The sequence below is a fragment of the Astatotilapia calliptera genome, chromosome 23 (genome assembly GCF_900246225.1).
Source record: "Astatotilapia calliptera chromosome 23, fAstCal1.2, whole genome shotgun sequence".
Lineage (NCBI taxonomy): Eukaryota > Metazoa > Chordata > Actinopteri > Cichliformes > Cichlidae > Astatotilapia > Astatotilapia calliptera.
Window position 1 is genome coordinate 41,654,872 of NC_039323.1, and position 27,063 is coordinate 41,681,934.

The 27,063-nt window shown below is 43.4% G+C and overlaps 1 protein-coding gene across 1 annotated transcript in view; it reads left to right on the forward strand.

Annotated features, from left to right (window-relative positions):
• The window catches only part of LOC113016038 (muscarinic acetylcholine receptor M4-like), a 76,504-nt gene extending 50,082 nt beyond the window's left edge, over positions 1 to 26,422 (forward strand). The window contains exons 2-7 of the mRNA XM_026158498.1: positions 1,250 to 1,848; positions 3,754 to 3,908; positions 4,301 to 4,496; positions 4,596 to 4,685; positions 24,117 to 24,383; positions 25,137 to 26,422. Coding sequence (XP_026014283.1) covers positions 1,250 to 1,848; positions 3,754 to 3,908; positions 4,301 to 4,496; positions 4,596 to 4,685; positions 24,117 to 24,383; positions 25,137 to 25,382 — 1,553 coding nt within the window. The 3' untranslated portion in view covers positions 25,383 to 26,422. The remainder of the gene's footprint in view (positions 1 to 1,249; positions 1,849 to 3,753; positions 3,909 to 4,300; positions 4,497 to 4,595; positions 4,686 to 24,116; positions 24,384 to 25,136) is intronic.
• The last annotated feature ends 641 nt before the right edge of the window (positions 26,423 to 27,063 follow it).

A 27,063-nucleotide genomic window follows, 5' to 3' on the forward strand; every position in this document is an offset into this window, starting at 1 on the left:
GCACAAAGACATACTTTTCTTTCTTATTCTCATTTAAAATGTCGAGCTTTTAATAAATAATTATCTGACACCCAAAGTTTTAATTTGATGTAAAATGAATAGAAGTCAATTACTGTATATAGTGACTATTAAGTCTAATATATACCCTAGTAAGCTATAGTACTTTTTACTTTGGGAAGGTACCATCTGTGCAGTCTGCAATTTTGTTGAAGAAAGATGTTGAATCTATTTAATATTTCTTGAAAAATAATTGATTTCTGTGCATTTTTTTTTCCACACTGCATCAAATTAAGGTTGATTACGTCGATTAAGCATCATGAGGTGGAGCGTGAGGGGTGGTTCCCTATTTTTTATTTATTTATTTTTGTTGTTGCTGGGAGTTGGAACCCTATTAGTTAGGTTGCTTAATATTTACGCTAAGTACTCTTTAAAATACCAGAATAGGGAGGATGGTGTAGGTCTAAGTTTATTAGATTGATCAGTATTGCTGAACTATGAAATATTTTTTTTGTATACAGGTATAACAGAATAGCTTTAGTGTAGTTGTTGTTTTAAACTTGAGTATGAACTTGCAGACTTGCAAAATGCAGCAAGATATTTAAAAAACAGTTTTGTTGATTAAAAAAACACTATATCGGATTCATATCGGTATCGGCAGATATCCAAATTTATGATATCGGTATCGGTATCGGACATAAAAAAGTGGTATCGTGCCATCTCTACTCAAAACATGTGAAACACAGCAATGACAACGGTGACCAGCAGGGGAAAGAAAAAACAAAGGCTGCAAAAATAAAAGCGATGCAATAAGAACAAAAACACAAAGGGTCGTCAACATTAAAAAAATACACAAGATACAGATGTGTGTGTGTGTGTGTGTGTGTGTGTGTGTGTGTGTGTGTGTGTGTGTGTGTGTGACAGAACATACTGGATAATGAGATTGAGAAGCTAATAAGTTTACAACTAAGTTCTTTAAATTCAAACAGCTGTAAATGTTTTTATATGTAGCTGTCTACCCTGATGTCATCACCTTGTTACTTTTTCCTCTTTGCATCTAAATGTTCTTACTGTCCCTGTTTAGAAAGCAAAGCCTTCTTTCTCTATTTTGATCTGTCACAAACCCAGCTGCTGCTGTGGGTGTTTAAATCCGTCTCCCACATTTAAAAAAATCAACTTTTGTTGTTGTTACCTTACAGCAGCACAGTGCGTATTTCTCTCAATCGATCCTCTTGTTTTTCTCTTCTTTTAGGCTCATTGCTCAACCAAACGACTGACCTGTTCTCCAACACATCCTGCAACATATCCACCAATGATTCAACATCTTGTTCTGCTGTTGAGAGTGGAGTGGGAACAGGAAGTCCATACAAAGCTTTGGAGATGTTTTTTATTGCTATGGTTACAGGATCGTTGAGCTTTGTGACTGTTACAGGAAATATTTTAGTCATGCTCTCCATCAAAGTGAACCGTCACCTACAAACTGTCAATAACTATTTCCTGTTTTCATTAGCATGCGCTGACTTGATCATCGGTGTTTTCAGTATGAATTTGTATACAGTCTACATTATTGTTGGCTACTGGCCACTTGGGCCGGTGGTCTGTGACTTGTGGCTAGCTTTAGATTATGTTGTGTCAAACGCCTCTGTGATGAATCTGTTAATTATCAGCTTCGATCGATATTTCTGTGTGACCAAACCCCTTACGTATCCCACAAGAAGGACAACTAAGATGGCAGGATTAATGATTGCAGCGGCTTGGATCCTGTCATTCATCTTATGGGCTCCTGCCATCTTGTTCTGGCAGTTCATCGTTGGACAGAGAACGGTGCCACCTGGAGAGTGTTATATTCAGGTACAACAAAATCTATGTACAGTGTTGTGTATAAAATCCTATTGATCAGATACAGCAGGGAATGAGGAAGTGCAATGTAAACAAACACAGAGTCTACAAAGTTACTGAGAAATCGACTTTGTTTTTCACTCTTTCTGTTCGAGTAAGTTTAAGTTTACTCGAACAGAAAGGCTCCATTGAATCATTATAATTAACTTAATTTTGTTATTAGTAGTAGAAGTGTCCTGCTGTCCACTGTGTGCTGTTAGCCTACTCTTGATTCAGCTGTGACTGCCAGAGATGTCAGTGATTTCGGCAGTCTTGATAGCTTTTCTAGTTTTTGGTAATAAAAAGGTTAAGATGCAAACTGATAAACTAGAACAATAACATTATCTCACTGAACAAACTGAAAGTGGCTAACAACCCACTAAAATACAGATCTGTAGAGTATAACAGCTGGTAATGAGTTCTTTGGTTTGAAAGCCTGATCGTATTGTTTAAAAAAATGTCTAAACAATACAAAAATCCTGCTGCCCAATCCAGAAAAGTTGGAATTAGTAGCACCAGCTTTCAAGACTCGATCAACCTCCATTGCTGCAGAACAGCTTTAAATACATTTTGAGTTCCCTAAAAAGGCCTTTTTGTCTAATTCTGTGTAACCTTACCTTTTTTTTAAAACCTCTTGCACTTCAGTTATCTTTATACCATTTCAAGCTATTCACTGGACTCGAGTGACTCGAAATGCAATAAATAACTGGAAACACTGGGGGGTTCTAAACCTTTTGACCAGTGTTGTATACATGTTGTTTGAATGTATCTTGGAATTTGCATTTGTTCAGAATGTCTGTGAAGGTTCTCAGTCATCCAGGTCATTGCAGTCAAAGGAGCTTGCAAAGAAAAGCAGAGAGTTGGTGTCTCTGCCATCTATAATCCAGTTTTGAGATCCTTCCCAGACGCCTTAACGCCCACTCACATCCTGGGCCATCTGACCTCAGGAATTCGCATGATAAGGTGGGGCCAGGTTTCACAATGAGCTCACCCGAAACTCTGGCTGATTGTGACCCACACCCAGTTTCACACCTTGGCTCAGGCGATTAGAGGATCATCAGGGGTCCTTTTGTCCCTCTGTGGGGGGAAACTCCCACTAGGTTTATATCTGGGACTCTCCACCATTTGACCTTAGAACTGAAGAAGCTTCTCGGATGAGAGGTGAAACGTCTTCAAGCAACTTAAAGAAGTCCAGACGCTTTTCTTTGCAAGCTCCTTTGACTACAGCAATTAGAGAAACCAGTAAGATCCTGGAAAGATAAATTCAGTTCCTTAAAGTCAGATTCCTACTTGTCTTTGGAAGCTGTAACCATCAGTAACTTCATGTGTAATGAATGACTGCAAGGTTTTGTAAAGGTTATTATTGAATGGTCTTTCATTATTCTGAATAAAATCCTTACTAATTGTTAGTTTAAAATGTGAGGCCTCACAGATTTTCATCTATTTGTCATTAATAATGCAAACCACAAAAGGCCTGCTCATGAAGTTCCCTTTCAGTAATCGGGAATCAGTAATAAAAGCTCAGATACCTGGAAGTAGTCAAGAGGGAGTAAAAATACCCCCAGCTGGCAGAGGTAGCTTCCATAACGTATAATGATGTTGGTCTGGAGTTTATAAACAGTGTTATCTGTTTTCAGTCTACCCCAGTCAACCTCAGCTAGGATTCTTATTGTTACACTAACGTGGTTTTTCCCTCAGCTCTTAAATGTTTACCTGTGATTAACTTTAATGGAGAAATGCTATAACTAATTCTGTGAGTTTACAAATACAACAATAATCAAAGTTCTGGTACATGATGTATATTGTATCTGTAAATGTAGTAAAAATATTGACCATACTTGCTTTATGTAACATTTTTCCTTTCTTTCCTTCCTGCAGTTCCTTTCTAATCCTGCTGTGACATTTGGAACAGCAATAGCAGCATTTTATCTCCCTGTCATCATCATGACAGTGCTATACATCCATATCTCCCTGGCCTCAAGGAGCAGGGTCTCCAAACACAAACCGGAGAAGAAAGAAAAGAAGGGAATGAAGTAAGACATCAAAGGAATCCAATTATTTCATTCGCATATCTTGCAAATTACTTTAAGACGAGCAACAAAAATGCAAGCCACAAGATGGAGAAAGTTTTTTTAAAGTAAATTTTGCAGGTTGCTAGTATCGTTGGATTTTTTATATATATAGCTGCTCTTAACTAAAATTTGATGGTATCTAGAACATGGAAAATAAACCGAGGGTATTAACAATAAATAAATCTATAATGAAGCATTCTGGATTTTATAATGTAGACAAAGTGGTAGACATTTATGTCAAACTTATCTATGTATCCAGCCAGACATGTTTATCACATTTATATAGATTTTGAACCAATTCATTCTTAAATTTCTGTTTAATACAACAGTTACTGTACGTGTCATTTTCCTAGAACTCCCTGCCTAATGAATAGTCACCTGTTGAAGCAGAACAACAACAATGAGACCAGTCCTCATGCCAGTCCCCACTCAACTCCAAAACTCAGTTTGGACTCCACCACCACTGCACTGGATGCTGTGAAGAATGGAAAAGTGGATGAATCAAAAGCTGCTGAGCCTCAGCCTCTGGCACAGCCAAGACTCACACAGGTACCATCTACTAATTCTTTGAAGTGAGTGCTTATGGCTACAACATGTGAGCAGTTGAAAACTTCATGGCTACTATGTTTATCTGTCTGATCTATCTAGGAAGAAAAAGAGAGCTCCAATGATTCCTCCACAGCTTTTATTCCCCCCAGAGAACCAAAGGACAATTCCAACAACCAAATAACATCTGAGGTCTGTGTCTAAAATGTATACAACTGCTTTTATTTAAATACGTATTTCCATAGAGAATTTAAGTGAAAAGACTGAACAGCTTTGTACATAGCTAACATTGCCAACAGTATTCACTGACTTATCCAAATCATTGAATTCAGTTGTTCCAATCAGAGCCTACTCTCAAACTGCTTTTATAAACGTTTGTGAAAGAAAGTGTTGCCCTCAGGAGCTCGGTGAATTCCAGCATGGTACCATTATGGGATGCCACCTGTGCTTGGTCATGAAATTTCCTCACTACTAAATATTCCACAGTTGACTTTTAGTGGTATTATGGTAAAGGGACTGGTTCTTATAAAGCGCTTTTCTACTCTGAGCACTCAAAGCGCCTCATTCACCCATTCACACCCATTCGCACAAGCGCTTTTTTCAGCTGTGTACTCACCGGTCTCCAATCGTCATCGTCATCACTCAGAGTATTTAAGTCTTCAGTTTCCTTCTGTTCACCTCGTGTCATTGATGTCATCGTTCCCGTGTGTGCTCTCAGTTATCCAGCCAGTCAGTGTTCGTTCATCTTCTGTTCATCCACTCTTTATAATAAACCATCTTCTGTTCATCACTATCCACGAGTCCTGCGTTTGGGTCACTTCTTCGCATCCGCACACAAATCCTGACACCTTCCAGTTAGTAGGTGACTTGCTCTACTACCTGAGCTACAGCCACCCCCATTATAACAAAGTTGAAGGCATTGAGAAGAACAGCAAGTTGGGAAGAAGTTGTAGGCCATGTAAAATCAGAGAGCGGATGCTCAGGTGCATAGTGCATAGAGGTTGGCAGTTTTCTGCAGAGTCAGATTCAGATTATCTCAAGAACAGTGCGTAGAGTAGGGGTCGGCAACCCTGGGCACTCATGACACAACTGGCACGTGAAGGGTTAACTGATGGCACAACACGCAGTGAATTAATTTGAGAGGGTGCATTAAAAAGCAAGTATCTAAGGCCAAGCCACCAGTGCACATCGCAAATTAGCTCGCATAATGACGGTCTCTTAGCCAACAACCCCAACTCCCAGATTCAACTTGTAACTGGCTAAAAATCACTTAGCCTACCAGTGAGAGGGACGTTGCTGGCTGGCAGTTTTTTCAAGCGATGTTGAAATTTCCACATCCCGACTCGTCAAAAGCTTCAGGAGCTGTCGGCTCAGCGCAGCATCAGCACCACGGAGATACACGGATACATCCGAATGAACTACCAACACAGCTGGAATCCACAGCTGTGCGTGTTCATGGAGCTGCATGTTCACCTGCTGGACATCACTACCTGACAGGTTTAACTGTCTTCAGAACATTGCAGAGGCCTTATTGACAGTATTTGGCTCTACATGTCTGTGTGAGCAGGTTTTCTCTCACATGAGTCCTCAGGCAGCCTCTGAATGCTGGACACTGGGAGACCTGTGTCTCTGACTGGGAGACCTGTGTCTCTGAGTGGGAGACCTGTGTCTCTGAGTGGGAGACCTGTGTCTCTGAGTGGGAGACCAGGATCACATTAACATGTGTCTCTGTATTAACAAACAGGTCACATTGCCCCAGTTTATTTTTTCTTAACATTGTTGTGATGAGACCTTAAATAGCATTTGCATTTTCTGTTGTACAGTTCCTTTGCTGTTAAGTTGTTCATTATAGTGTGAAACTGTTGAGCATTATCACATTTATTGTTAATGCAGTGGTTGATATGGCACATTGACTTCTGAGGAAATTTTACATGGCACTCATCAACAGAAAGTTGTCGACCCCTGGTGTGCAGAGCTTCGTGGATGGGTTTTCATGACCAAGCAGTTGCATCTAAGCCTTACGTCACCAGGCACACTGCAAAGCATTGAGTGCAGCTGTGTAAAGTACGCCACCACTGGACTCTAGAGCAGTGGAGACGTGTTCTCTGGAGTGATGAATCATGCTTCTCTGTCCAGTGGACGAGTCTGGGTTTGGCAGTTGACCGGAGAACTTGTCTGACAGCAAGCACCGTTTCTAAGTACTTGGACTCGGCCTCTTAGTTCTAGTGAAAGGAATTGTTAACCAATTTTGTGGGAGCAGTTTAGTAATGACCCCATCCTGTTCCAACATGACTGCACACCAAAACACAAAGCAAGGCCTATAAAGACATGGATGAGTGAGTCTCGTATGGAAGAAGAACTTTAACCTTGATGACAGGAAGTAATGACTTCATGAATTACTTCACAAATTTATTATAATCTTGCAACATTATAATAAATTTGCCTGTCTCTTGAATAATAATTTTACAAGTGACAGGCGGGGGTCCAGGGCTCCAGGGGGGGAAGGAAATCCAAACACACGAATCTTCAGTGATAGCTCGTCCACTCTGTCCTCCGTGACACTCTCCTCAGTCTGCACTCACTCCTCTTCTGCCACTCACGCCTTTCTGCTCTCACACTCTAGTCATACAGCCACACGGGGATCCAGGGCAGGAAACAGGAACAGGTCCAGGGAACCTACACAGAAGCAAGCAATTACAAAGACAACTTGTAGACTAGCTGGGGCTTTATGAACACCGGGCGTTCAACGTTCCAGCGATGAGCTGCTCTGAGACACAACCTTAAATAGCTGGCCTGGGAAAACAGGAACTAATCAGTGGCAGGTGCGGACCATCAACGCAGGTGCGTAGGCCAAAAGCAGGAGCCCAGTAATTAGCTCCGTCCAGGCAGACTGAGGACAATGAGGGAAAGAGAGGGAGAGAGCGAGAGGGACGGAGAAACACAAAAACAACACCGTAGCCCAACGTGAGCCAGCCGGAGAGACACGGGGACCATGACATGACCATTATGTCCAATACTTTCAGTACCATTGATATTCATCTAGAGACGTTTTCTCCAATTGATCTTTTTGAGATAACTTCAGTAATTACTTCCTCCAAACCATCAGTGTGTCTGTTAGACTCCATTCCTGCTGCTCCAACAGGCTGTTCTTCTGTGGAAGCAGCTACCAGCTTGAAGTCTGGAGACAGACAACCTCTCTACTTTTAAGATTAGGCTTAAAACATTTTGATAAAGCATATAGTTAGGGCTGGATCTGGTGACCCTCAGTTATGCTGCAATAGACTTCCCATGATGCACTGAGCATTTCTCCCTCTCTCACCCCTTTTCATTCACCGTGTGTTTGATTATCCATTTTATTATGAGTTAGTATAAGTCCTGTCTGTCACAGTCTGTGTAGGCAGACCGTATATTGAGACATATGGACCCAGGTGCGGACTGGAGATGAAGATGGAGGCTTGGATGAAGCCAGAGATTTTTCCAGCAATGAAGTGTTGCGTGTTTGGCATGCATAAAGGCCATGGCTGCTTATTGTTTTCTCTGAAACAATTGTACCAGCTGATTCCAGGTCTTTCCATAGCTCTCCACAAGTGGTACTTGGCTCTTGGACAAGTTTTCTGATAATTCTTTTTACTCCTCTGTCCAAAACTCTGTGTCCAGTTTTTGATGAAATGTTCTTCACACTTCAGGATTATGGCCCCAGTAGTACTCACTGGTACCTTCAGTAGTACCTTAGAAATGGTACTTTAGAAATTCTTCTGTAACCAATGCCATAAATATGTTTGTGGTGGGGTGTGGTTGGTGGAGGAGGGAGCAGCAGGTTCAGGGTGTGGTATCAGGGGGCTGGTTTGTCACAGCCTTCTCTATTTCAGTAGCAGCCAGGCCAGAGAGAGGAGAGCACCGTTGTGCTACAGTAAAAACTGATTGTGCCGAAATAAAAAAAGGCAAAAACACCCACGGAGTCATGTCGGGTCCCTTTGGGGTTAAAATGTTATTAATAAACTTGCAAATGTCTTGAAAGAGCTTCTGAAATTTGTGAGCATCGTGAAATTTTTCTTTTCTGACACCTTTGTAATGAGACACATTTTTATAGGCCATCACTGACAGCTAATCTTAATTTGCAATAAGTGGCAGGATTACTTTCTAATTATTGACAGATTCCACCTGGTTTAATGACTTTTCATCCTTTTTGTGCCTTCTTTTCTTCATGTGCTCAATACATTTCCCCGTGTGTCATTTCTCAGTATTACACATAAATTAACTTTGGGACATGGTTTGATTTCTTTGCATGTATAGATTGGATCGGTTGTTACCAACATCTGGTGAGAAATTGATGCCAATAACACCTTTAGAAATGTATTTACTAATTGGTTATGTGTTCAATACTTCAATACTTACTTTACCCACTGTATGATATTATGTCATTGTATTATACTATGACAGATAATTGTCCTCCTTTAATGGTGGAAAAAGTCTGTGCAGTTGAACGATGTGTCAGAACCGTTGGAAGATATCCTGATAATATTTTAGTAACATAGTCATTGTGACTGCTGCATTAAAGGGCAGTTTACACAGAATGAGAACATGAGTGGTGCAATGTCTTTAATACATTTTAATATTATAAGTAATTAGTTCTTGATAGTTGCCAGGATAAGTCTTCATTTATTTGGAAAACCAGAAGAAGATGTCAAAACAAGTGCACAGTTGGTGCAGGTTGGTTGCAAAAAGCTGTGCTCATGGTACCAAACTTTGGCTGTGTCCTCTGACTCTTCAGTGCTCACTCTAAATGTTTAGAGCCAAGCCGAGGGTTACTACGTGGCACTGGACAACGGAGACATACAGCAGCAGCAGTGTGTATGTTTGTTAATCATTTGTTTCACGACTGTCGATGTTGAGTCACTATGGCTCATTTTAGTTTTTAATTTTCCTCACCCTGATGTTTATCTGTCAGTGTTGGACATCTGGACTCTCGACTATTCTTCGATACAGTCGAGAGTCCCTTTTGTTCCTTCAGGATCCTGATGTCAGCAACATGCAGCTCAGGGACCCTTACTCAGCAAAATCCTTTGACATACTTTTTCCATGGTTAACAAGTGCTGGAGAACTAAATCAGAGGGGCAGATGAGAAGTGCAACAGAGACTTTACATAATAAAGGTGGCATTGTTGAGTACAGAAATGCCTGCCTCATCCCTCTGAGGAGACTTGGCTCCAGCAGCGGGACTTACACTCTGACTTGGAAATCAGTGGTTTTGGAGAACCTCTGCCCTCGGCAGGGGTCTCTGCCTTTATAGTAATGAGAATTAGTTGAGTAACAAAGTGGTGAAGAAATCCCTGTTCTCTCCTGATGTTTTACCTGTCTCCCTGCGTTTGCTTCACTTACTAAGAGAATTTTCACAGTGCATTGTTACTGTTGTGTAAATGGCCCAGGGCCAAGGACCAGTGTGGAAGCTGCCCCTCGGACCATACTGGAGACGATGCAAAGTTTTTAATGCATCGCACCAGGCGCCGCCAATTCTTCATGGTAATTTTAATCAATGTAAACTTAGGAGGTCACTCAATAATTTTTAAAAATACATAGATTGTCCCATGAGGAAGGAAACAAGGAAACAATGACACTGTAAACACCCTGTATTTTCCAGGGTGCAAGTACCCTTTAATTACATGCAATGTAAGGGCAACAAGGCGCAAGTATGTCTGTAATTGTGAGCAACAAGTCAGGTTTTTGCAGCAAACAGTGAAACAATTCCACTGTAAGTACCCTGTGCTTTCTGGGGTGCCGGTCATATTATGGAGTCACCTGCAGCACCTGCAAAACAGTGAAATGTTTCACTGTAAGAGCTGTGACTAAGGCACATGTACTCTGTAACTATGTGCAATTTCATGTTTTTTCTTTTTTTACAGGAAACAATTAAATAATTCGAGTATTCGAGAATTTAAGTACAGCGTAAGTCATTTTACTGGGTTATTTCATGGTGAATTTTCAGAAAAACAAACAATATTTCACCATGTAACGCCATAATTACCCGGTACTTTCTGGGGCCACATTCAAGCCAGTTGCCTGCATTGCATTTAGGCAGTTGTCATGCAGTGTAGGCGGTTGGCTAGAAAGAACTGGAACGGATTCACAGCAGGTATATTGAGGAATGAAAGACAGAATACATGTGTGTGAAGGAGCGGGAGGTATAACAGTGGAGCAGAAGTAGTGATGTAGGTTAAGTACATGGAGTCAACCATAAGGAAATGGGCAAGAGTATGCTAGCAGAAGGGTGAGATGGAGGCTAAGTGAAAATGACACTATGAACACATTACTCTTGATACTTTATATTTATATTTATTTAAATAGGACATGTTGACATCTGTTCTGTTCTTGGACATCAAGTGTTTTTATGGACAATCTGAAACACACTAGGAAATGTGTTCATCAGTAACACTTGATTATTGATTATTATTTTTTGTGTACAAGACCAGTCAAAGGTTTTGTACACACCTTCTCATTTATTTTTATTTTAATGAATGTTTACATTGTAGATTCTCATTGAAGGCATCAAAATTATGAATGGACACATATAGAATTATGTAGTGAACAAACATTGTGAAATAAAACGTGTTTTGTTTTGTTTTTTAAATTTCAGAATCTTCAAAATATCCACCCTCTGCTTCCATTACTGCTTTCTTAACTCTTGGCATTCTTGCTGAAATGTTTTTCCAACAGTCTTGAAGGAGTTCCCAGAGATGCTGAGCATTTGTTGGCCCTTTTGCCATCACTCTGCGGTCCATCTCATCCCAAACCATCTCCATTGGGTTTAGGTCAGGTGACTGTAGAGGCCAGGCTATCTGGTGCAGCACTCCATCACTCTCCTTCTTGGTCAAATAGCCCTCACACAGCCTGGAGGTGTGTTTGGGGTCATTGTGCTGTTTGAAAAAATAAATGATGGTCCAACTAAACGCAAACCAGATGGGATGCATGTCACTGCAGGATGCTGTGAAAGCCATGCTGGTTCAGTGTGTCTTCAGTTTTAAATAACTCCCCAACAGTGTCACCACCAAAGCACCCCCACACCCTCACACCTCCTCCTGCACTCGGGGACACATTCAAAGTTTTGCAATTTTCTGGACTGACTGACCTTCAGTTCTTAAAGTATTGATGGGCTGTTGTTTCTCTTTACTTAGCTGATTGGTTCTTGTCATAATATGAATTCTAACAGTTGTCTAATAGGTCTGTCAGCCGTGCGCCAACCTGACTTCTGCACAACTGATGGTCCCAACCTCATTAAGAAGGCAAGAAATTCTCTACTCAGCGCGGCAATTTTGTTATTTAATTTTTTTATTCAAAGCCACAGGTCGAATGATGTCATTTCTTATTAGCAGTGGAAGTAGTTGTTATTGAAGGCCGCTTTGCATCCTGCAAACTCTATACACAGGGGTGCACATAAGTGGTCTGCAGGTGCGCATGCGCTTTCAAAATAAAAGACGCGCGATAAGAAGGTGCAACACGCGTTTGCGTACATAAGATTTTCTGGAGGAGGACATTTTTTTAGAACTCTTAAAGATGTCGAAGAAGCTCCTTTAAGCAATTACTTTGGTGTTCCTCCACCTCCAAAGAAATGTCAGAAGGAGTCCGTATCCCAAAAGAAGCGCGTATTCTCAGAAAAGTGGTTAAATACTGTTAACAGCATCAAGTTCTTGGGAGTTCACATCTCAAACGACCTCACCTGGACCACCAACACCACCTCCATCACCAAGAAGGTCCAGCAGCACTTCCACTTCCAGAGATGCCTGAAGTGATTTCCCAGATTCTAGTGAGAGAAATCTTCACTTGCTGGTGCCTGCCTAAATACATCTTGTCCAGTCGTGGGACTCAGTTTGTCTCCTCAGTCTTCCAGACTGTGTGCCAAGCCTGGAACAGGGGCCACAAATTAACATGTGGTCAAAATGTGATCAACAGTACACATATATTTTTCCAATTATCCAAGCATGAATACCAAACAAATCAAAATTGACCACAATTTCCCCATTAACTCTAAATAAAGCATACTTCCACACACCTAAAGGGTAAAGCTGTTTCCCCATAGCAAGCTGATTTCTCTGTCCAAGGTTCTCTCACAGCTGGTTGGCAGGGCCTCCAATACAGGATCCTTGCGGGCAGGGTGTCGGGTGAAACACCAAACAGGCCCGAAACTCTGGAGTCTGATAGAGAGACAGTGGAACCTCCTGTCTTCAGTTTCTGCAAGTGAGCAAACCCTCGGTACAAAGTATGATCCAGGCTATGGAGCTTTGGTAATGTTTTTTGCAGGTGTCTTTTAACCCTTCTAACCATCCAGTTTCACAAGTTGACCAGGGCGCAGCTCTGACAAGTGAGGTGTAGAATGACATCTGTTGTAGAAGATACAATAATTTCATTTTGCCTGTAGATCCTTTTGTTGTACCTTAGTGTAATGAATATAATGAGGTTGCAGCTGCTGAGCTAGAACGAGAACTGTTGTCCTTATGTGTCAGCCACTCATTAGTTATGCAGGACTTAGGCCAGTTGCTGTGATGGGCGTGGCACGGTAGCGTATGAGAGCCAGTTGGGGTCCTGCTGCCGAAGAATCCTCCTCCCCATAGCAATGCCTCTCTCTGTTGCACCATTAGCTTGCATATAATGGGGACTGGAAGTTGTGTGACCAGTGTTGTACATCTTACTGAACAGTTTTTGCTGAGATAATATGTGAGGTGGGGGATAGCGTTTGAGCTCATCACAGACAATGGCACACAGGCTTTTCAAGCAGGCAATCACTTGCTGGCTTGTAATGGAGGTGTACAATCAAGATGTCGCGCGAGTAATAATCCACAACTACAAGGTTGTGTTTACTGTCCAGTTGACATATATCAGCAGCTATTTGGTGTAGTGATTATAATAATATTAATGATTAGTGGTTCTTTTCTCTGAGTGGGGTTATTTCTCAGGCAGAACTCACATTGCTCCACCATCTTTGTGATCTCTCGTCCAATCTCTGGCCACCACACAGTCATATTAGCTTTTCTGTGGCACTTAGTGAAGCCTTAGTGATCCTTGTGTATCTGAAGAAGTAGTTCCTTTTGTTGTGAAACCAGAGCTGCTCTCATCAGTGCTTGCTGTTGTTGGTCTGCTAGCGTCATAATGTGCTAATGCCAGTGTTGTAGTTGACATGGCTTTCATGTCTGTGAATCCTTGTTTCTGCAATTCCCCCCATGTCCACACATCGACAGATTTGAGCAAATTGTAGCTTTGGTGCATGGCGGTGAAGAAGTCTGGGAGGAATTTTCCCGGACAGTTTATCATTCATATCATCTGACGAAGCTCAGAGACATTTGAGGGGCTGGGCATTTCAGTGACACAGTTTTTCTGGATGAGTTTTGATACCATCTTTCACAATGACGTGTCTTTAACATTTGATCTTAGATTTTCCAATCTTGGAGTTATCTTGGATTAATTTCAGCCCAGAATGCCTGATGGTCTGCAGCACTGCCTTACGGTTGTGATCATGTTCTGCTTTTTCCTTTCCAAACACTAAGATGTCATTCATTACCACCACAGTACCGGCATAACCCTTGAGAAGGGTGCTAATCTGCCGTTGGAATATTTCTGGAGGAGACGTTATCACAAAGGGCAATCTTTAAAAGCAGAAGCGACTCACTAGCGTGATGAATGGCGTTAGCTTCCTGCTCTTAACATTGAGCAGTATTTGCCAAAACCCACTGGAGGCATCAAGGATTGAAAATATATGTCTGCGAAGATTCTCAGTCATCCAGGTCATCGTAGTCTAAGGAGCTTGGAAAGAAAAGCGTCTGGACTTCTTTGAGTTTCCTTGAAGACGTTTCACCTCTCATCTGAGAAGCTTCTTCATTTCTAAGAGTAATTGTTGGAGAGTCCCAGATTGAAGTCCTATTGGGAGGGTCCCTAAGAGAACATGGACCCCTTAATGATCCTCTACATAATCACACGAGACAAGGTGCGAAAACAGGTGTAGGTCACAATCAGCCAGGGTTTCGGGGTTTCATGCGATTTAACGAGGGCAAATAGTCCAGGGTGTGAGTGGGCATTAAGGCGTCTGGGATCTCAAAACTGGATTATAGATGGCAGACAGTTGGTGTCATAAGCTATTCCCTCTGTTCAAAGATGGTCGTTTACAGTGGAAATAGAATCAGAATTAGAATTTCCTTCAGAATACTTTATTAATCCCGAAGGAAATTAGGGTTACAGCAGGCAGCACGCTAATGGTGCATGCGCACTTACAAAGAAACCTTCTGACCAACTTTACACAAACATCACATTGGGGAGACATGTCAGAAAGGTAGGCTGATGGCGCCAAAGGGGTATCTGCATAAGTGATGGTATTTTTTTACTTTAGTGCGAACAACTCATATGAATTTCAAAGCAGTTCTACAGTCCAACACTGGTCTCTCAATCTCCCGTTGGAGAGCCGCGAGCTTCGCCATACTTGCGTTCTGTGATGTTGTCATTTCTTGTGCTCAAGGAGCCAATTTCTGAGAACACACAGCAGTGAGCCTCCCCGAGATGTCATCCAATTTGCGCCCAGAGATGTTATTCCGAGCGAGCCCTTCCGAGATGTATCCAGTCTGCAGTCAGAGATCTTATTCTGAGTATTCACAGCAGCCGTAGCCTCTCCAAGATCTTATCCGTGCTGCACTCAATGAGCCCATTTTGAGAAACTCACGCCTCTCCCATCATTCCAATCCCAGCGGGCAGCCTTGTGGGGGTTTGAACAGCTGGTTCCGCTTCCTTAATTCTTTGATAAGTCAGGGCCAAGCCAGCTCCGATCAGCCAGAACCCTGTTACCATGGTTCCGAATAGGTAGATATCTTCAGCACTCAGGCTCACCCAAGCCCAAACCTCTCGTTAAGGGGTGTCAATTGCGGGCCTGGGGCTCGCTCGGGCCCCTTTGGAGGTGGGGTGCCCCCGGCCTCTCGGCCTAGGGCTCGGTCACTCAGGCGCAGCTGGGGGCCGGCGGAGCTCACGGGCGCGTCACTGCAACTCCCCCTGGCGTCTGCTCCGCGGCTGCTGGGCGAGCCCTCATCTGGGACTCTCCTCAGCTCTTACTGGGACAGTGGCGCGGCTGCCCCTCTGTTGGTCTTCCATGGTCTCTTGTGTTCTGGGGGTCTCTGGATGTCTGGAGTTTTGATCTCCTCCATACCCGCTTCACACCCTGGAGGACGGGGCTGTGGCCCCTCCACACTCCCTAGCAGATCATTACATGGAGAAACCTTTGGAATGCAAGCATGCTGATCCACACAGGTATGCACACATGGGTATTCACAGACACGGACTACAGCTTTCTTGGCTGCTGCCTCAAAGCACACTGTGCGCTGTCTATCTTGCGTGCTGCACAATATCGTTTATTACTTAGTAAATACTGATATCTATGACTAGCTAGTTTATTGTGATGGTGCTTTGTTTTTTCTATTATTATGTTAGTCTTTGTTGTTTGCTGTCTCCTCTGTTTGTTTTTGTTTGTTTGTTTGTTTTTTTTTTTTCTCCATACAGGTGACCCAGGAGTTTTTTTTTTTGTTTTTTTTTTTGTCTCTCTTCCCCCCCCTTCTCACCGTCTCTTCTCCCCTTTGGTTTTCTTTCTTTCTCTCCCCCTCTCTCTCTCATTCATTCCCCCTGTCCTATTTATTAAAAAAAAAAAAAAAATGACAAAGGATGAACTGAAGCTCTGCCATCACGTAATGTCGCATACTGCTGTTTCTGATGTCATTTAAAAGAAAAAAAAAAAAAAAAAAAAAAAAAAAAAAAAAGGGGTGTCAATTGCATTTAGGGACCAGTTGATCCAATCCATAATTCCTCTTTTAGGTTTTAGAGAACAGACTGTGAGAGAATGTTCCAGGGAAAAGTAAAAACACAAGACAAGACAAGGACATAAGAAGCTAAGCAGGGAAGCTAAGGGCAGGAGAGGAGAAAAGTGCGACCGCCTTCGCTGAGAGCCAAAAGATAGATGTCTTCTTTCACTCCCTTCCAAACCATCTGTCTTCTCTGTCCAAAATGTGAACATTGGCATCCTCGAAAGAGTGACCTTTGACCATTAGATGCAGATGGACTGCTGAGTCTTGTCCCGACGAGGTGGCTCTTCTATGTTGTGCCTTGCGTTTATGAAGTGGCTGTTTGGCTTCTCCAGTGTAGAGGTTTTTGTCTCAGTGTGTGGCTGGGTCTGAAGTTCACTGGGATGTCATGCTTGGAGAAGACTCTCCTGAGTTTCTCTAACAAACCTGCTACATAGGGGATGACAGTATTGTTTCATTTGTCCTTCTGATCCTCCTTAGTTGGTGTCTGACCTTCTCTCCATGCATCTTGTGGGAGGCAAAGAATAGGTATTGGTCCTGGTGTGTGGGCTTCTGGTAAACTTCAATGTAGAGATTTCCATTCTCTTCAATGCATTCAGAAAAGTCCAGAAATTCAATTCAATTCACTTTTATTTATATAGCGCCAAATCACAACAAAAGTCACCTCAAGGCGCTTTATATTGTACAGTAGATGCAGAGAAAAACCCAACAATCATATGACCCCCTATGAGCAAGCACTTTGGCGACAGTGGGAAGGAAAAACTCCCTTTTAACAGGAAGAAACCTCCAGCCGAACCAGGCTCAGGTGGGGAGGGGCCATCTGCTGCGACCGGTTGGGGTGAGAGAAGGAAGACAGGATAAAGACATGCTGTGGAAGAGAGACAGAGATTAATAACAGATATGATTCAATGCAGAGAGGTCTGTTAATACATAGTGAGTGAGAAAGGTGACTGGAAAGGAAAAAGGAAATGGCAAACAGCTATCCTTTGGGTCTACCCTGGTGAACTTTGTTTTTATCCACTGAGTTGATGTGAGCACTGAAGGATTCCACTTCTTTGGTTTTGATTTTGACCCAGGTGTCATCAACATTTCTGTACCAGTGGCTAGGTACTGTCCCTTTAAAAGAGCCAAGAGCCATTCTTTCCACTTCCTCCATGTAAAGGTTGGTTTAATGGGAATGATGGACTCAACCACATAGTTTACACTTTTAACACTATTATTTTGGTTGCTCTTTTATGAGACTCAGTTTCAGCTTTTCAGCCACAACCCCACGCACAACAACACCTCAGATCCTGGTACACTCTTTTAAACAGGGGAGGTGTGATGAGCCCAAGCCACCTCCCACCACATACCCATATCGCCCGACCTAGGCCGGGGAGCAATCTGGCCTAGCCTACTCTCCCTCCCCCTCGCAAACGGAAGGGGAAATCGGCGATGGCCATCAGCGTCCCTGGCCTATGGATTAGCAGCAGGGGTGAGTTGGATCCAGTGGCTTACCGCGTGTCCAGCAGCCGCAGTGCCGAGGTGGGTCGATCGGCTGACCACGTGTTCAGTGGCTGACTGCGTGCCCAGCGGCGGTGACGGAGCTGATCTAGAGCCCAACCGCATGGCAGGCAGCAGCGGCGCAGCAGCGCATCAGCAGGCGTGGACATGACCCGTGGCTCACGGGTGGCTTGACAGGTGGCCAGCGTGCAGGACCAGATGCCGCACTGACCTCCAGCGAAGATGCCACTGCACCAGGCTGCATTGCGACCTCTAGTATGGGCGTGGCAGGTCCAGCCAGCACGCTGACCTGCAGCGAAGACAAGCCAGGTCCAGATGGCGCACCTGCCTCTGGCATGGACACCGCTGGACCAGACAGCACGGCGACCTCCAACTCGGGTAGGAAGGGCACCTCCGTTATGCTGCCCCCGAACTCGGGCTGGCCTAGTGCTGACCAGGCTGACCTTCATGGGAAGGGAGGCGTGGGGGTTGCCTCCCTCCCCCATGCAGTCGAAGGACACGGGTGGGCCCAACGGCGGTGTCGGCCAGGAACCAACCCGAGCTACCAGACTCACTATCAGCTCACCTTAGGTCCCGGTACACTCTTTTAAACAGGGGAGGTGTGATGAGCTGATGGAGCTCCGGTGTGTCTCAGCCTCCCTTGCAGCTGCGCCCAAGCCACACTCCACCACATTTGGCTCCCCGGTGTCACCTTTTGGTCTACAAAAGGTGACACCGGGGAGCCCATGTTTTGCATCCATGTTTTTGTCTATAAAAACCCTCGTTATATTTAAAATATAAACATATGTCTGGTGAGGGGGAGGTTTTCAGTGCCGGCTCGTTGTTTTGGGTCTCAAACTTGGCATTGAATGTGTTAGGTGCGTCTGGCAGAGCGGTGTCGGTAACACACAAACGTGGTGGGGCCTTATAATTCTTATGGTTTGGATGGCCTCCCACATTCGCAGAGAATCTCTTGAACAGACAAAGTGATCACTGATCCCTGACTTTCTTTGAGCACTCAATTATTAATTATTTACTCTTAGAACTGAAGAAGCTTCTCGGATGAGAGGTGAAACGTCTTCAAGAATTACAGATGCTTTTCTTTCGAAGCTCCTTAGATTGAAAATATAGTGGTGCCGTATGTTTTATTTGGTGCAAAATCCTCCAGATTGGGCAAAATGAATCTCTCTCTTTTTACTTCTTTATTGAGTTTCATGAGGTCCACACATATCCTTGGCTTTCTTTTCTTCTCAATAACTGGCACCATTGGGGCACACCAGTCTGTGGCTTCGGTTACCTCCTCAATAATGTCGAGTGCCATCATCCTTTTAATTTCCTTCTCCACTTGTGGTAGAATAGGAAAAGGAATACAACGTGGTGTGGTTATGCTGTAGGGTTCTGCATCAGGTCTAAGCTCAATTTTAGGGTCGTTGTCCTGCTGGAAGGTGAAGCTCCGCCCCAGTCTCAAGTCTTTTGCAGACTCCAAGAGGTTTTCTTCCAAGGTTGCCTGTATTTGGCTCCATCCTTCTTCCCATCAACTCTGACCAGCTTCCCTGTCCCTGCTGAAGAGAAGCACCCCCAGAGTAGGATGCTGCCACCACCATATCTGACAGTGGGGATGGTGTGTTCAGAGTGATGTGCAGTGTTAGTTTTCCACACATAGCGTTTTGCATTTTGGTCTCATCTGACCAGAGCAGCTTCTTCCACATGTTTGCTGTGTTCCCCACATGGCTTGTGGCAAACTGCAAACGGGACTTCTTATGGTTTTCTGTTAACAATGGCTTTCTTCTTGCCACTCTTCCATAAAGGCCAACTTTGTGCAGTGCACGACTAATATTTGTCCTATGGACAGATTCCCCCACCTGAGCTGTAGATCTCTGCAGCTCGTCCAGAGTCACCATGGGCCTCTTGGCTGCATTTCTGATCAGCGCTCTCCTTGTTCGGCCTGTGAGTTTAGGTGGACGGCCTTGTCTTGGTAGGTTTACAGTTGTGCCATACTCCTTCCATTTCTTGGCTTGAACAGTGGAGGCAGCACGGTGGCACGGTGGTTAGCACTGTTGCCGCACAGCAAGAAGGTCCTGAGTTCAATTCCAACATCAGGCCGGGGTCTTTCTGTGTGGAGTTTGCATGTTCTCTCCGTGTTTGCGTGGGTTCCCTCCGGGTACTCTGGCTTCCTCCCACCGTCCAAAGACATGCAGCTTGTGGGGATAGTTTAATTGGATAATCCAAATTGTCACTAGGTGTGAGTGTGAATGGTTGTCTGTCCCTGTGTGTTGGCCCTGCGACAGACTGGCGACCTGTCCAGGGTGTACCCTGCCTCTCGCCCTATGACAGCTGGGATAGGCTCCAGCTCAAAATAAATTTCCTGTGGTTGGAAACTATTTTTTGCAACTTTTTTGTATTTAAAGTTTTGAGGGACAAACCTTTTAAATATCTCTAAGTAGAAATATATGTAAAAAACAAAAAACAAAAATGATTTTCAATTTTTTTTGTAGTTTATTGCAATTTTTTGCAATTTATGTAATTACTATGGACTTAATGCATACATATTGTTAAAATTTGGGCTATAACAGTTGTATTGATGTATAGCAACTTGAAATGCTCCCAAAAATGGCTCCACAGCATGTAAAAATATAAAGTAAGCTCTGGCGGACTTGGTTCTATGGTAGGACTTAAAGGGTTAAATACTCTAGGATCAACAAGTAGGCCTGCAGTGTGAGAGTGAAGTGCTCTAATAGGGTGATATGGTACTATATCATATCACCCCATTTGCTATTTAAAAAGGTTAAAACTATTTTCCTTTAAAATGTGCACTTCTCATACTGGAGTCTTCAGTGTCAACTGGCTTCCCTGCTGCAACTGTGTCCTACAAAAAAACAACTCCTCCTTCCTGTTTTCTCTCTCCTTTATAGAGAAGGTCTCAAATCATTACCATTCAACGGCTCCCTGTACTCAACTCCAAATAGCTTGCAGCTGCTCTAAAGTAGAATCACCACTCCTACATGGGTGTGGCCCACATCTCACACAAAACAAAAACACCAAAGCATGCAATTATTAAAATGACAAAAACGCCAACCCGATGTTTAGTGGGAGATTCTCTCAGTTATTCCACCATGCCACATTCTGCAACTCTACAGACTTCCTCCCTCTCCTGCTACATTTCTGAGACGTGATGATCGACTGCTAGGGATGGAATCAAGAATAGGTTCCTAGTAGTCCAGTTCCTTGGAATGGTTAGTCTGCCTGCCTACTGATCCCGCTTATCGGTTCTTGCCCTCTCACTAAGATCAGCTGATTTCAGTTCGTGTGTCGGAAGTAAAAATAATGGTGCATTCTTCACCGTAGACATGGACATTACTTTTATCATTAATGCACAAAGGGATGGAGAGTGAGATGGCAAAGTGACGACTGCTCCAGGACAGAAACAACTGCGTTATAATGTTAACACAACTTCGCCTTTTGCAAAACTGCATGCTAACGCTAAGGTAGCCAAGAACCCCAGAGTGGTGTTAAAGCTCAGTAAATGCTGACATTGCTCTTACTGTATATAGTGATAAAGTGAGCCATCATTTGTGGTGAAGCCAGCCTGTAACAAACTGATGATCAGTCAGGCTGCAGCTTCTATTTCTACCTGTTCATGTTTCTACAGTAGAATCACGGCAATGATTGCTTGTGCTGGTTTTCATCTTTGCTTTGTGTTGTCAGCTTTGTTTTCATACCTAAATACTAAGACAAAGATGACATGTGTCCTCACTGGGATAGGGATTTGTGTTGGTGTGTTGGACTGTAGCTTTATATTGTTAAATGGCCATTATGAGACAGTGCTTTTCAGATCATTTTGCAGAGTAACATGAAGGTAACATAATGAGTAATGAATGTCTTTGTTCAAAGACATTCAAAGACAGTATGCAATAAAATACTGCGTTACTTTTAGGAAAAGTGTTCTGTGTAATACGGGTAATAACGTTTTTACTTTACTTTTAAATAATGACCCCAACACTGAACACAAAAAAGAGGGGAAATACCTCTAAAATGCACACGCATTAGACCACACGCATGAAATTACTTTGCATGAATGTAATGTCATGATATGCTGCTTAGACATGGTGGTGACTCTCAAAGTGGAGCCAATAAGAATCGACAAGGAATCAAATCAAGTTATATTGATAATGGCATGGGAATCGCTAAATTCTTACCGATTCCTATCCCTACTGACTTTTTTTTTTTTTTTTTTTTTTTTAAGTTAACATGTTCTTTATTTTATTTTATTTTTTTTTGGCCTGTCCCGTTTGGCTCTTTTGCATCAGAATTGTTGTCTAAAGGCAAAGAAATATGCCCAACGGATTTACTTTACCAAATTGACCATCCCAGCCTTGCCGTAATGGTCCATTTGATTCACCTTTTATTGTTTATTTTATTTTCACTTACTGAATACGGGACAGACTTGACTGGGGGAAAGAAGGGGAGAAAGAAAGAGGGAAAGAGAAACAGCTGAGAAGAGGGACGGGGGAGAAGGGTAAAAAACAAAAACCAACAGAACGGGCAGAGAAAAAAAAATGCATATATCAATCACCTGGATCACCTGCTGAGAAAGAAAAAAGAAAACAAGCAGAAGAGAACAAGAGTAATAGAATAAACAACATCACAATGATATATGGGAATATGACAGTAAATACTAAATGTTAAACATTATTGTGCAGCACATAAGATCAACAGAACACAGTGTGCTTTGAGGTAGGAGCCAAAAAGGGTGTAGTTTGTGGGTGTGATCACCCGTGTGTACACCTGTGAGCATGGACGCGCTTGTTTTTTGTTTTTTAAAAGGTTCCTTCATGTAATGATCTGCTAGAGGGTGTGGGGGGGCCACAGCCCCGTCCTCCAGGGCATGAAGCAGGTGTGGAGGAGATCAAAACTCCAGACATCCAGAGGCCCCCAGAACACAAGAGACCAAGGAAGACCAACAGAGGGGCAGCTGCGCCACTGTCCCAGTAAGAGCTGAGGAGAGTCCCAGATGAGGGCTCACTCAGCAGCCGCGGAGCAGAAGCCAGGGGGAGTTGCAGTGACGCGCCCGTGAGCTCCGCCGGCAGCCAGCTGCGCCTGAGTGACCGAGCCCCAGGCCGAGAGGCCGGGGGCACCCCACCTCCGAAGTGGCCCGAGCGAGCCCCAGGCTCCAGGCCCCGATAAGCGGCCGCCAAGGAGTGAGCCGGTGTGTACCTGGACGCCCATCCCCGGACACAAAGAACCACCAACGCACCGATGTCTGAGGGAGTCCGCCACTGGCAGGGGACGTGGTGGTGGGGGGAGATAGGCCTCCAAACCTTGGAGGGCCTGAGATGTCCCCAGAGAGGTGGCGCCTGATACCCAACCTGACATATAGACACAGACATACAGGCACACACAGACACAAACATCCATTCCCACCCTCATGCTCTCATATACACTTACTCCACACTCAACCAACGTGGAGACAGACATAAAGAGACGTTGTACACACGATCACACTCCCCAAGCGTACTCTACAAACCGGGTCTAGGTACCCTTGCCCCTGGAGGGGGGAACTGCACCCAGACCCAGGTGGTGTTACCCTTTTCCCTGCGGTGGGGGGAGGCAGACCGCCCCGACTCCGCAGCAGCAGGGAGGCCCCACACTCCAGACCGCAGTCGGACGGCCAACTCCTCCTCCTAGCCCCCCCGCTCCAGCAGGTCGCAGAGAATGGGGGTGAGAGAAGACTCCAAACCTCCCTCCACCCGCTCATTGTAGTGTTGATGCATGTGTGTTCTAAGGTGCATTTAAAACCCAGGAGGGCATGGAGCTACCTGCCAGAGATCCCTACTATCCCTACTGACTACTTCTGACACCATGTCATGAAAAGTCATAGGATTCATTGGAAAACCCGGAGTGGAGTATTTTTTGTTGCGTGGATTTCTTTTTTCCTCAAATTTTGCCAGGACTGTGAACTTTTGCTTCAAGTTGTGGTTGTTATTATATTGCTTTCCTTATGAATATGGGTGAAACAGTTCATTTTTAAATTAGGCTTAAAACTTTACTTTTTGATGTAGCTTTTTTTTTGGCATCTATCAGGTGACGCTGGACTATTATCATTGTTGGGCTGCAGCTGCCGGGGAACCTTACATAATACAATCAACATTTAAATATTGAATAACTCCCTTTTAACAGAAAGAAATCTCCACCAAAGGCAGGTTCAGGGAGGGGAAGCCATTTGCCTCAACTGGTTGGGGTTAAGGGGAGGAAGACAGGATACTGTGCAAGTCACAGGTCAAACTTGCTGTGAAATGTCCTAACAGTACTCTGTTTTGTTACAGGTGCTAGCAAACCCCACTCCAGTACCGACAACAACCAATTCTGCCATCCACAAGATCAATCCCTCTTCAAGGTGGTCCAAGTTAAAGATTGTGACAAAGCAGTCTGGGGATGAATGCATCACAGCTTTAGAGATCGTTCCACCTGTAGATGGAGCCGAGAGGCATTCAATCCCAATCAGCCGTCCTCGAACTGTGGCAAGAAAATTTGCAAGCATTGCTAGAAGCCAAGTGAGAAGGAAAAGACAGATGGCTGCCAGAGAAAAGAAAGTAGGTTAATACACGACATAAGTTTAAGACATATAATGGAAATAATAGAGGAACTCGTTATTTAGATTTGATTATCGGACTCAGCCTCTGCACAAGCAAAGAACAGAAGTCTTGGAGAATAAATAAAATATGACAGGAAGACCCTCACTCACTTTGTTTCAAGCTAAAACCCAGCGTATGTAAGTCAGTGGTTCTAACAGTCATAGGAAGAGTTGTTAAGCAGATGTCACTATTATCTCAGCTTTAATGTCCTGGTGCACGCTCAATCATCCAGGTAAGGAAATCCCAAAAGGTTGATTCTGTTCATCTGGACGTAGCGTTTTCACTGGAAACGCTACGTCCAGATGAACAGAATCAACCTTTTGGGATCTCAGCTTTAAGTCGCTTTAATGCTGTCTCACCCTTGAGATTACCCGAGACACAGAGAGCAGATATGTTTTATCTAAAGCTAACAGTGAGCGGCTGTTTTCCTGTGTGTGCAAATATTAATTGAGGTGCAGGGCAATTTAGCACGTTTGGACATGTTTTTAACGTAGCTCATACTAAAAGGTTTGGCACTGTCGTTTTTTACATAATACACATTATGCATACTTAACATGGTCAGCTCGTCTGTGAGTTATGTGACTGTCATCTCACTGCAGTGTGTGAGAAACAAAGAGCTGACAGAGTTCACAGATTATCTATCTTTGGACTTTGTGTCTACATGTTCCGGTTTATTTATTCTTCATCTCTCCTTTCTTCCATTCTTCATAGGTAACCAAGACTATCTTTGCCATCCTGCTGGCTTTCATCATAACATGGACACCGTATAATGTGATGGTGTTGATCTCAACCTTCTGCCAGTCCTGTGTCCCTGATACAGTGTGGGCAATTGGCTACTGGCTGTGTTATGTCAACTCTACTATCAACCCAGCTTGTTATGCACTGTGCAATGCCACTTTTAAAAAGACTTTCAAGAACCTGTTGCTATGCCAATATAAAAATATAGGAACAAGATAAGATAGAAGGAGGATATTTGAGATAGGATGGAAGGCAAAGCTGTAAATCATTGCAAGAAGTTGTGCGAAAGAAAAATGAAGGAACTGAATGAAGAATAGCAGAACTGGGTGATGGGTGCCTTCTGAAGAGACCAGAAACTTGGAGCAGATTAGTAAATGTATTTATTCTACAAATGAATGAGTGCTCCCTATTCATACAGTCCAAGCAACACGTGAGTGTAAACCAGAGATTCTTTTATTCTTTTACCTGTCAAGCTACCCAAAATTGCACTGTGAGTAGAAATTTGGTTTCACTAACACAGAAATTAATTTCAAATGAAGATGTAGATGCTATAAAAGGAGAGGTCAGTGATTGGATCTGCGTGGTGATGCGTGAGAATGTGGCCGAGAAAGTGGCTTTGCCTGATCTGTGCTGTGTGTATGTACATATGTATGTATGTATGTATGTATGTATGTACGTATGTATGTATGTATGTATGTATGTATAGCTAGATGTATAAATAGACTGGTGGATCTCTTGATGTATTAACATATCTAAGAAAGCAATGTTAAACTAGACTCTATTCTCTAGAGTTTGAGCTCAACCTACTGTCAGTTCTGAGTCCCTGACATGGCATGAGCAGTTGGCTACTGGCTGTGTTATTAACTCTGCTATCAGTCTGGGATGTTACACAGCAACAGTCACAACAACACAAAATATCAGATGGACGGAGAAAAGAAGAATGGGAAGGAAGAATAGGTAAGAAGAAATACTGTTATTATTGCCAGTAACCAAGACTGATTAAACAAATGAATACCAGAGATTCATTGGACGGTGCCTTTCAAATGGAGGCTACAGGAGATTAGCAACAACAGTTTGTTCATATAGCATAAAACAGAGTTTTACTTAACATACCCAACCTGCTTAAACTAAGATGCACCAAAACACCAGACGTCTTTCAGATACAGTAAAACTACTGGAGTCCAGAAATAGCTTCCAGACTCACACTGATAATTTAACACTAAACAATGATGCAATTCAATGCAGCTTTATTTATATAGCACCAAATGACAGCAACAATCACCTCAAGGTGCTTTATACTGGAAGGTAAAGTAAACTCTATGATGATACAGAGAAATCTAGACAATCACATGACCCCCTATGACCGAGCACTTTGCAACAGCGAGAAGGAAAAACCTCAGGCTCAGGAAGGGACGGCCATCTGCCAGCTGGGGCTATGTGAAAGTGGCGTGCTGTGAAAGAGAGACAGAGTAATAATAACGGATGATTAAATACAGAGTGACAGAGTAAACACATAGTGAATGATACGGGTGAGTGAAGTAGAAACTCCCAGAGCATCATGGGAATCCCCAGCTGCCTACACCTATTGCAGCATAACTAAGGGAGGATTCAGGGTCACCTGGTCCAGCCCTAACTATATGCTTTAGCAAAAAGGAAAGTTTGAAGCCTAATCTTGAAAGTAGAGATAGTGTCTGTCTCCTGAATCCAAACTGGAAGCTGGTTCCACAGAAGAGGGGCCTGAAAACTGAAGGCTCTGCCTCCCATACTTCCTTTATCCAAGGAACAACAAGTTAGTCAACAGTCTGAGAGCGAAGTGCTCTGGATTTATCATGGAGCCAATAAAGAGAACTTCACTCTTTCTTTCTAGTCCCTGTCAGTACTCTCGCTGCTGCACCTTGGC